The sequence below is a fragment of the Diospyros lotus genome, chromosome 10 (genome assembly GCF_014633365.1).
Source record: "Diospyros lotus cultivar Yz01 chromosome 10, ASM1463336v1, whole genome shotgun sequence".
In the NCBI taxonomy this organism is placed as follows: Eukaryota; Viridiplantae; Streptophyta; class Magnoliopsida; order Ericales; family Ebenaceae; genus Diospyros; species Diospyros lotus.
This window is the reverse complement of record NC_068347.1, coordinates 32251857-32264060: the sequence shown is the minus strand read 5'-3', so window position 1 is coordinate 32264060 and position 12204 is coordinate 32251857. Positions and strand designations below refer to the sequence as shown.

The following is a 12204-nucleotide window of genomic DNA, read 5'->3' as shown; positions in this document are numbered from 1 at the left end:
TTAAAAATATTTAACTAATAGTTTGATAAAAATGTTAAAATACTTATTAGTCTTATCTTAAACATTCTATATTTAGATCTAAAAAATATTTTAGACTTATCTTAGTATAAATTTATTTTACTCTTAATGTTTAAGGTTTAGCTTTCCACGCAATCAATTATGGAGGGTTAAGAGTTGAGTTGGTATGAAACTAATCTCTTGTCAACGAGGAGGTGGAGAAAAAAGTGGACTTTTTTGGAGTTTTAATCAGCAAAGACGACAATAAGACTAGTTTAACATGTGTCCCCGTAGCCAAAGCTTATAGGGTGTCCCCACCAGCCTCAAAAATCAAAATTCAACTAATTTTAAACTACTACGTTCACCCAACCCACCCCGTATTTGCCCATTCCAATGTTCGTTTCGGTTTGTTCTTTCTCCCTTCTCCTCAATTTCAAACTGCTGTTCACATTATATGAATATATGTTATATTTTGTATTATATCAATACAAATATATAATTTATTACAATATAAATGCCATGAAAAATATCGTACTTGAGTTTCCGAGGAAAACAATTTCCCAGGAAAATAATTTTATGAAAAAAAATTCTTGAAATATATTTTCCGTTATTTAACTATAACCTAAAAATATTACTGAAAAATCATTTGGTTGATATTTAGAAAATTATAAAAAAAATTCCATATCATCAAATATATAATATAAAGATAAAAAATATAATAAAAAAAAACTAAAAAGAGAGTTAAATAGTAAATGAGGAAAGATTGCGCAAGACAACGATGACAATAGCAATGTAGGTAAGGATTGAGAGAGGTGAAACTCGTCCCTTGGGGTTGCTCAGTGGTCATGGTGGGTGGTCTAGGTTTCTAAGTTTGAATCTATTTCTTATGTAATTATTGAGGATCAGACTTAAATTTATCTCTCATGTTAAAAATTGTAAAATCGAATAACGAAAGTCTAGTGAGAAAAGCATCTCGATTGAGGTGAAATCCAACGGAGATAATGACATGTACCATGATGTAGATAGAAATTAAGAAAAGTAAAACACGATGGAGACGACAATACTTGTGATGATAAAAGTAAAGAGAGAGATAATTTTTATCAATTTTTTAAGTATTAAAATGGTCAAATTTAATAGATAGTTTTAGAACTTACAATCTCTTAAATAATTTTTTTTTTATCTTGCAACTTAACAAACACTATTATTTTGAACGTTATTTAGATATTTAAATCTAACATTTTATGTATTTATACTAATATAAAATATTATTATAAATTATTAAATTTTAAATTAAAATGTCGGAACATCATTTCGGTCAACAGGGCGCTTTAGTCCAGCTTCGGTTTAAGGATTCCTTGGCCGAGAATCGAAGCATAATTGCATGATACTTGTGATTGACTTTTGCTGTATCACGTGCTGTGGTCAAACTCGTACAGATGTCCCATTCATATATCCGACATTATCAGGAGAGTCCTTCCTAATACGCTCACTAGATACGAAATTTGCATATAAAACAGTTTTAAATAAAAATGTATTAACTTATATTTAATCTCAATAAAAAAAATTAACTATTTATTATTTTTAATAAAAATAAGTAACATTAAATAATAATAAATACATTGTTATGGGTATTTTTTACACCATTTATTACGGGCTGGACACGATCCAATAGGCCGGCCCAATCGTCAAAAACTCAATAAACCTAAGGTCGAACTCGTCAGAACAAAGTCACATGTCAATGAGACTCGAACTTAGATCACGGAACTTAACGAGGTCCTATTGACACTTCCAGCTCATTGGCCTAATCAAATAAGTTTTCAACAATGCTCCCAGTCCGCTAACCTAATTCTTCAGCTCGCATAACAACAAGATCGCGAAACAACTAAAGGCTATGACCCACTTTATTTTATCTGAAGCAAACCAAATCTCTAGTAATACGGAATCCACTATTGATTTTATGGAATTGATAAGGATACCTATTCCCCCATGTCATTATCTTTCCATTTCACATATTTTATGTAATTGTAAATACCTCACGCTATAAATACGAGACAAAAAATCATTGTAAAATGGAGGAGGAATTAATGAGATACTGTTACTTTGCTAAAATAACTAAAAAACAATCATGGAGTAGGCATCTTTCTATCCGAACCACGTAAAAATTTCCTTGCATATTGTCTGATTTATTTTTCGTTCTATTGATTCCTCTTCTTTGTATTGGTGTTAAATTTTCTCATTACAAGCCTACGAATCACAATTAATTGATTTTGAACATTGACATATATCTTATTTTTAAATAATATATATTTATTATTCATCATATTTTATATTTAAATACTTCTATTGACTACAACAAACACATCGTGTTTTTTAATTAATTAATTAATTAATTAAAAAATATTTAAATATAAAATATATATATTTGGCATTATCCTTAACCAAAATAATTTATAATGTATTTATTTATTTATTCTATTTCATCCCGATCCACTTGTCACGCTCCCCCGTACGATGCATGAATGACTGACTGACAACAAGAAGGGAAGGAAACATTCCCGTGCAACGCGTCGGAAGGGGCGACGCCGCTGCCGCCGCCGCTGCGACACTAATGAAAGAAGTCTCTTCGGCATTTAATAATAGCGCCGCACCTAATAATAATTTAATAAAGTAAGTCACAAGAGGCTAATCGTCCGACAAACATTTCGTTAAACCTATAATCTATGTATCAATCACCCAACAAACCTATAATTATTATACAAAAAAAAATAAATTAAATTTTATCAGGAAGAGTCATTTATTGTCTGTTGTGACATAGTAGGGAATAAAAATGTATAATTTTTCTTTAATGGGCGTTCTGCAGAATACGTAAGCTAAATAATTTAGATATTTTTTTTGAGAATTATATGAAAAAAAATATTATTCATAAAAAATTAAATTTAATAAGTATCAGAATATGAAATTAAATATTATCCATAAATATTTTAATCCCAATAAATTTTAAAATGCCAAGATAAATATTATCCTTATTTAAAAATTTCATATTCTTCTATAAATAAACAAACTCATTTCAAAAAAGGTATATTTTTATACTAATTTTAATATGTTATTTAAGTCTTCATTATTTTGAATGTCTATCTTAAATATTAGAGTATTTATGTAAAAAAATTGTATTATTTGATCGTTATTTTTTTTAATAAGTTTAGATAGTTTTACTTTATAAATTTAGTATTATTTTGAGCGACAACATTCTCTTTCACTTGTCATTATGTTGCAATAATTTTTGTTACTAAGTTGTAATAATTTTTGTTCGGGATTAATTTAGTAATTGTGTTTTAAGAAGACATAAATCATAATTGTGAGGCTACTTTTATGATTATTTTAATTAGAGATAAAATTAAAACTCCATTCATCAGTATTAAAAAAACATAATGACTTACGCCGCACTAAAACTAAAAATGTAACTACTTAATTAATATTTTTTTAAATATAATGTCTAAATTAACTCTAAAATAAAAAATACAACAACTTCTTTAAATTTTATTTAAATATAATAAATAATTTAATTTTAAAATTAAAATATAATAATTTATTTGACACCACACTCTAATTTTTTTTCACCATGTGTAGATTTTCTATTCCAATCCCCCACCCCAATTCATGGAGTTTTAATTAACATTTAATTTTATTTTTATTTGTTATAGATCGAACACAACAATAAAATTATTTATTGTAACGTCATCATCAAGTCGCTTAGACTATGCAAAAAAAAAAATGATTGGAAGAAACATGATAGTGCTTATACAAACACTCTGATACTTAAATTAAACACTTATTTAACTGAAAACTTAAATGTAATATTGAAATTAGTATCAAATGCTTATATTTTTTTGGAATGGGAGTTGATTTATTTATAGATGAGCATTGAGCTTTTCAAGATCTATTAAAATTATGGTTATTTCAAATAATGTCTATTATGATACTTTGATATCTGTTAAAATTATGATTCGTTTGATAATATTTATTATTTTTTTATAATTCTGAGAAAAAAATTTGATATTAAAATTAACATATTTACATTTTATTCAGGATGGAGCTTAATTACAATATTCGAGAGATACTAATAGTCCCTTCAACAAGTCTCCCAACCTTCACTCATTGAGAGATCTATTGGTCTTTTGGCCTTCAATTTTTGAGAGACAATCTCTTGATTCTCGTTTTTGGGGAGACAGTAAAGGTCTTATGGCCTTCGTTTTTTTGGGCCTGAACTTTCAAAAGCTTAAACATTATTTTCAGCTTTTGCGCTTTTTTATTTTTTTAATAAATTTTGTTTATCACACATCATTATTTATTGAGTGATATAAACAATAATTTTATTTATTTATTTAAAATACCCCGATATTGGAAAAAAAACTAAAATATGTGATCAAGTAATTACACGTGGCACGCGGTCTATAACATCCACGATACAACGTGGGTAACGGAATCCAAGGCTGTGCATAACGTCGTTATGGCCATGGCTTCTTGCTTCTAGCGTTGGCCAATGCCAAGGATGGACTGTCTCCAGTAACTATCGTGCGCGCCAGCTCATTCACTTTCCTCTTCCTTCATGTCTCTCGTTATATTTACACTCAAAATATGATTTTTTTTTAAAATGACTTTTGTTTATAAATGTTATTATTACAACATAATAATAAATTTATTAATTAAAAATATTATCATTAAGCAACTTAAATTTTGTAAGAAGAAGAACGATTAGAAGATGCAAGACAATTTTTAGATAAACACTCTAGTATTTAAATTAGACATTGAATATTTAAATATCATAATTAAAATTAGTATAAAAAATGTACATTTTTTAAATTATAGCTCATTTATTCATAGAATAATATTGAGTTTTTTGAGATTTACTAATGTTATAATTTTTACGGATAATATTTATCTTGATATTTTGAGATCCACTAGAATTATGATTTTTATAGATAGTGGCTATTATTTTTGCAAAATTTTCAAAAGAATTTTTAAATGTCAAAATTATCTTATTTATATTTTATTTAGGACCCCTTAATTAAATGGAGATTTATATGGTAGATCCAAAGATTTTATAGCCTATGGGAGATTGTGAAAATGTCCCAAAACGACATCCTAGACGATCTACGAGAGGCTGTGTCTTCTGAAGAAGTGTATTTTCAATTTTTGAGAGATTAGAGTCTGATAGTTTCGATTTTACACATCAATAACAAAAATATTATAATACATTTACTTTTTATATTTAATTATAATATTTAAAAAACATTTAATCTCTATACTTTGACATAAACATGGTGTTATATGCATTTTGTTGTCTTACTTGATTTTTTTTTTCACATATAAAAATATAAGAGTTAAATTATTTTGAAAATACAAGTTTAAAAGTGTAATTAAAATAAAAAAAATTTGAATTGTTATACAAAAAATAAAGATCAAAATATAATAGTTAAATTGACTAAAAAATCAAGTTCAATAATATAATCGAAAAAATTTATATGATTACATAAAAAAATATAAAAATATAAAAATAAAAATATAAATTTAATCGCAAATAAATTATTACACATTCTCTCTTTAAAACATTTATTGCATATATATATTTTTGTCTAATTATGTTATTATCGTGTAATTAATGGTTAATTTTAATTTTATTTAAATCACAAATATTATAATTTTATTATTATTATATTATGATCGTGTAATTGAGATTTACACGTAATTGTGAACGAAAAAGAAGAAATGGGGTTGGGAGTCTTGGGACACGTCGGTGGGGCCCACCACTCCCAATTTCCTGAAAATGGAGAAGAAGAAATGAAAGAGCACTGAGCGAGAGAGAGAGAGAGAGAGAGAGAGAGAGAGAATATTACGTATATTTTTCAACAAAAGTGGCTTCCCCCATTGCCTCGCCATCGTTTTCAGCTTAGCTCTCTCTCTCTCTCTCTACGTCTATACTATACATTCATCAATTTCTTCCTTTCTCTGTCTACAGAATCTCATTCCCAAGCAGTTGAGCCGAAGAAGATTCGTTGCTCGTAGTGGCGCGCTTATCCTTCCATGTGCGAAGTTGGTAAAGCTTTTCTTTCCCATTTCCTGTCAATTTCTTCACTGTTCGCCTTTCGGCTCCCAGTGTTCCGCCTTTTCTAGTTTTTAGGTTTTTCTTCTCGCGCCGGAGACTGAGCGGTTTTCTTCGATAGGTCTCGGCTGTTTCTCGTCGGAACAGGGCCTGCGTGGAAGCGTCTTCGGCGCTTCGCTTCTCCAGATCCAATTCTTCGCAAAGGTGATGCGTGTATCGGTTTATGTTATTAATAAAATACAACAGTTTGAGACCTTTTTGGCGATGTTTGTTTGTGCTTTTTAGTATGTACTTTGTGCGATTTGCTTTTGTCGTACTTGTTAGTTTTCTTCTTGAGGTGGTTGAGGATTTGAGTTTCTGGAGGACATCCATTCTCATCATGTATTGTTTAATTATTATTTTCATCTTCCTCGACTTCAAAATCAATCTCTTGAGCTGCTCTGCATCTCTCTTTGTGTGCTCCTCTGGATTTGATTTCTTGATTACTTGTCAAGAATTCCATTTCGTAAAAGCTGTATATACCTGTTTATGACTTCAGTACAGAAAGAATAGGAAACAAGAAGGAAAATTTATTTATGTAAGTTAAATCAATGATATACAATAGATTGTTCTGTTTCCCTGAAATCACTGGGTATGTCTCTGTTGACACCTTTAGAAAAGACAAGATAGTGTGATGCACTTAAAATTAAGTTTCAAAGGGTTCATTTTGTTGGCCCAAATGAATATGAACTTTCTATTGTATATTGTATATTGTTGTTTATGATGCAATCATTACAAATGAATATTACTTTATGGTTGCTTATTTGAAGTTATGAAATGAGTAAGCATCACCAGACATTTACTTTAGCTATTATTGGATTGTATATTTCTATCATTGCAAAGGGATGGGAATCTGATCATTACCTTGGAATCTAATTTTTCTGATTGACAAATTTCTTTCCTTTTGGTTTTTTGGACTACTTTTATTCATTGCACCACCAATAAGAATATTCTACAAAGTTTAGCTTTCTTCGCCTTCATAATTGATTAATTCTACAATCTATTTAAACTTGTTGTCATGTTCGATTTCCAGACTACTTCTGGTCAGTGATTGAGAGAACAGAGATCAACAGCATACCATATATATTATGCCCAGTACAGGTGGAGAGTGGGAACCAAATTGATCCGGTGTTAATGTGATCCCTTTTTAATTGGAGTAAAAACATGGAAATTACAGTTGTCAAAGCAGAAAAAGACAATCAAAAGAAAGAAAATCCGTCAGAGAGCAGAAGTGAGGACATGGAACTAGCAGGTGAGAGTAGTTTGTCCAAAAGGTTGGTGAAAAAGTCAAAGCCTAAAGAGATGTTGGTATTAAATGCTTTGCTATCACAGTGTGGTGAAAGTTGTGTTAAGCAATCATCATTTCGACGAATTCTAAGATTAAAAAAGAGGATGCCTAAGCATATAATTAGTCTTGACGAGAAGTATCTTCGGCATTGCTTGGAATTGATGTATGTCCATGCAGCAAAAACAGCTTCATGCAGTATTCACGAGAGATTGTACTGTTCACAGACGGGTAATTTCTTAGACAGCCCAAATGCACTGAAAATTGGAAATAGGTATACCTGTGATTTAACTAAATTTGTTTTCAAGTGCCCATTGGAAGTGGGGACTGGGAGTCTTGTTATAAGCACTGCAGGGGAATGGATAGTTGGTACTATCATGGGGAGCAAGAGTATGATGAACATATTGAATAGCCCTTTATTTAGCAAATTTGGTGTTGTAGAGGGTGGGATCAACTTTGGGAAGACAAATCTAAGTGATGCCAAGAAGTCAGTGGGTTCTAATTTTTTGAGTTCTCCTGGTTGGTTTAGTATTAGTTCATCACAAAAGCTAGGGAAGAAGACTTTGCTACTCGGAAATGATAGGCATGGATCTGAGACTGTACACAAAAGGATAGTTTCTCCATCAAGCACAAACTCTACCTTATCAGATCAGTCTTCCTCTTTGATACCGTCTGGTTTTACTCAAGCAATGCTCCAATGCACATTGAAGGATGGCTTCCCTCATTATGTCTTCTCGTTAGATAATCAGAAGGAAGTCTATCTAGCAAATTTGTGCAAGGCCAAGTCACCTGATGACAAGGTATTTGATCATATGTACATGTTTCATTCACAAGATGGCGGCAGAAAACAACATGATATTTGTACTAATGAGTCAGCTCTTGTTGGTAGGATGAGAGTATCTACAACAGTTACACTCTGTCCAGATAATTCTGAAATTAAGGAGACACAGTTTGTTTTGTTTGGTTCTGATGAGATTTCTGAGACAGATGTGCGAAGTTCTGGCCTTAACCCTAAGAAGAGTAAAGGGTTGTCAAGGAAGATGGCTGAAGTATTCAAAACTGGCCACCCATCTAGGGAAAGGAGTTCCTTCAAGTTCACAGGGGCGAGCACCATACATGAAAACTTTTCTGGGAAAGGATCTTCCGATTTAATCACTGTTCCCAGTCCACTAGGTGCAGTCAATCTTTCAGATAATCAGTTTCCACCAAATCTTGAATTGGCTGCCATCATTGTTAAAAACCACATACATCCTACACGTCAGGAGGTAAAAATTGGAGGATGGGGCCTAAAATTTCTCAAGAAAGTTGAGAGTAAGGAGGGTATTGCTTCTCTAGAAGTCCCACCTTCTGAGAGTTGCTTGAGAAACATGAATGATTGTTCAACAAGCGTGGATGTTTTAATCCCAGCAGGTTTTCATGGCAGGCCAAGAAGCAGAATTGGTGGCCCTTCGAGCCTCACGGAGAGGTGGAGATCTGGTGGTCTTTGTGACTGTGGTGGCTGGGACATTGGGTGTCCACTCACAGTACTCAACACTAGACACAGCAAAAAAGAAGTTTTGCCCCAGGCTGACACGCAGGGGGAATGCCAGTCATTTGATTTATGCATACAGGTCTATCAAGTTCCTTGTAATTCTTTATTCTATTATGATTCAGTAGTGCATATGTGTTTTATCTTTCTAATGACACTACTGAAAATTTATATGTTGTTTCAACATCCAGTTTATGAGCCCTTCCATTTTTCTTTTAAACCTCCGAGCGTTTTCCTTGGCAAAACATTGAAATGACCCATGGCCTAAATCAAATTTGCAGGATTCATCGCAAGGGACTCCTATAATGAAGATGGTGAACGTGCGTGACAGGTTGCATTTTGTTCATTTCCAGTCAACTCTGTCAGCTTTACAGTCTTTCTCAATCGCGGTTGCTATTCTTCATACTCAGAGTCCAGTCCCCAAACCAAAGGTGTACAGGAGTTGAAATTGCGAGATTCAAAGAGGTTCATGTAGCTATAGTGATTGAATTATATATACAGGGATTGAGGTGTTTGTTGTTATGCATTGTGAGTACCGATTTTATATTACTAGATTGTTGTCTCCTATTCAGGGTAATTGTTAGCAGCAGAATTAATTAAGTTCTTGTCAGATGTCTCGCTCTTGTCTGAGCGAGACATAGATCTTGTAACTGGCCTTTTCCTGACTCGCCGTACAACATAATTCCGATATTCTAATGTTAATTTGATTCAAAGTTTTGCCGATTAATATATGCAAATGTGAAGACTGACACTTGCTAGCTCGATGAATATTGCTGTGTTTTTTTCATTCTGTTCTGTTTGCATTATGTTGGACTCACAATGTGGAAAATGTTGATATTGGATAATGAGATGTCCCTCTTCTTTTTTTCTATAATAGGAACCCGAATCACTACATTTTGGGCGTCCATGGGGTAAACTCATTGGGCACTTTCTGATAAGATTATATTTCATATGCTGAGGGTTTTGATGTTTAGGGAGCTTGTTTGCTTTCTCACAATAGGTTATGAACCGGATCAGATTCATCCTCTTTGAATCTCTCTGTGGCTTGTGGTTGCGCATGTGCTGCAAATGCACATGGGTTGCATCCTCACTTTTGGCATCATTTCCTGCCTTTTTAGTTGAAAAGTTGGGCAATTCAATATAGGGTCGGATAGCACCTCCTTTGCCTTTCTGAATTACATCTTCGCTTGGAGAAAGGAATACATGTCTTATAGATTCTACAAAAATTATATTGGCCACACCTTTAGTTTTGCTATAATTGGAACTAGAGATATTAAACATGTTGAGCTACCCTAGCACTACATGAGCCGTGCTTAAAGAGCAGATGGGCACCCTCACAATGGTCCTTATGGCTCAACTCGGCCCAACAACCCGTTAACTCTTATCGTGCCGACTTGTTATGACTCATTTGACATCTCTGGTTAACATATAAAATTCTCAACAAAAGAAAGAGATATGATAAACTTAAAGTTACACGTACAAAATAAACTTATTTCTTAAAAACCATTGGCCAATTTATGCCTCATCTTGAATCACTATGATCTTGTCATTGTTTTAGCCTGCCATTGCTTTTCAAACTCCAACTCGAGGCATCATTTTACTCATCAACAAACGTTACATTGTCATCAGATCCCTACAATGATCTTACTCGTGACATGCATTAGTGCTTGTCCTTTTAGATGTTAGGTGAAACATGTCTTCATTTAGCAATGATGTTGGTGCTGGTGATTAGTGACAGCAGATTATCATCATGGGTGGCGGAAAATTTGTGTTGATGGCACGAGGTGGAGGATTTATTGCATGTATTAGCCATTTGATTGTGGAGTGATTTGGTATACCCGAATCGAATTAATTAAGGTTATATATAATAAGATTGAATTAAACTTGAAATTTGAAAAAAATCAATTTAACCAATTCAAAATAATTAATGTTAAAGAAGGGTTAGTAAGAATTAAGATATTTTTATTAAGTGCAATTACTATGATAAATAATTAAATATAAACATAGGTTTATGATAATATCCATTGGGTTAATAACTTAAAATATATAGACATTTTGTAAAATAATTACATGTTTTGGTTAATTGGCGTAATTTGCTTGATGAGGAAACCATGTGTTAAAATAAAAAATTATTTCTTAATGTATCAAATCAAATCCAACCCAAAAGTGAGCCAAATTAACTTAGAAATTAATTTGTTGGATTTGGAAATTCAGCTTTAATTAACCATGCCCACGTCTGCTAATGACGCATTTTTTATTCTAGTGTCGTTAAACGGGTCGGGCAGCCTGAGAATATGCCCAATTGAGATCGTTATTGTAGTGAGTTGAGCCTTTCTTAGCTGGCTTGGTAAATAAGGCCCAGAAGGGTCGAGCAAAGTCGGGCCCATGACTTGGCCCTGGAAAAAGTCATAATTGTTTAAATTGGAACCTTGTTTTTAAATTTTTGATATATAATTTAATAAATTTATTACTTTAAAAATTATAAATTGTAAAGAAAATGTTATAACACAATGATAATGAATAAAAAATATATAAATATTATTCATATGATTATTTAGACAATCTTAATGTGTCAAGTTTCAAATAAAATATTAAAATGACTAAAAATGTTTTTATAACAAACATGTATTATTGTAAAAATTATAAAATTTTAAGTTATAACCATATAATTTTAATGAAAATTTTATTATTATATTCTTACAACAATATAACTGCTTTTAAGTTTTATAAATCTTATTGATATGAGTATTATAATCATTTAATTTTAAAATTTTTAACTGAAAAATTCTAAATAGAATTTGTATTTATTAAAATTAATGTTATATTATTTTATTAAATAAATATTTTTTTAACATTAATTTTTAAAATAGGCTATTTTGACGAACTTTTTCTAAGCTCAATCAATTTGGGCTCATGAGCTTATGCCTGACTCATTCTGGGCAGGCTCATAGCCCAAGCGGGGCTTCACTGATGGGTTGGGCTTAGGCGTGACTTCCCACAATGGCTTTTGTCTAGCGGCCCACAACATCCACCGTATCAGCTGCCCTTAAACAAACAGAGCGAGCTCTGAAACCCTAGATTCGTCCCTCGCTGTATAAATCTCGCGCAAAACCCTAGAACATCTGGTTCGGCGTACAAGATGTCGAAGCGAGGTAAGTGTTGGATCTTCCTCTTCCTTGGGTTTCGTTGGGGATTTTATGAGCGCCGGGGGGGGGGGGGGGGGGAGTGTTGGTTCATTGAATGTCTAATTTGTGG

The 12204-nt window shown here is 32.1% G+C and overlaps 2 protein-coding genes across 3 annotated transcripts in view; both read left to right on the top strand.

Moving 5' to 3' along the window:
- The first annotated feature begins 5887 nt into the window (after window positions 1-5887).
- LOC127812253 (uncharacterized) lies at window positions 5888-9678 on the top strand. The gene is made up of 4 exons (XM_052352640.1): window positions 5888-6091; window positions 6219-6301; window positions 7170-9031; window positions 9231-9678. Exons 3-4 carry the CDS (start codon window positions 7301-7303, stop codon window positions 9393-9395), a joined length of 1896 nt encoding a protein of 631 aa, XP_052208600.1. The 5' UTR covers window positions 5888-6091; window positions 6219-6301; window positions 7170-7300; the 3' UTR covers window positions 9396-9678.
- A 2268-nt stretch (window positions 9679-11946) lies between these two features.
- The window catches only part of LOC127812181 (60S ribosomal protein L23), a 36138-nt gene continuing 35880 nt past the window's right edge, over window positions 11947-12204 (top strand). For both annotated transcript variants that reach the window (XM_052352533.1, XM_052352532.1), the window contains exon 1: window positions 11947-12101. In XM_052352533.1, the coding sequence (XP_052208493.1) occupies window positions 12089-12101 (13 nt within the window). In that variant the 5' untranslated portion in view covers window positions 11947-12088. The remainder of the gene's footprint in view (window positions 12102-12204) is intronic.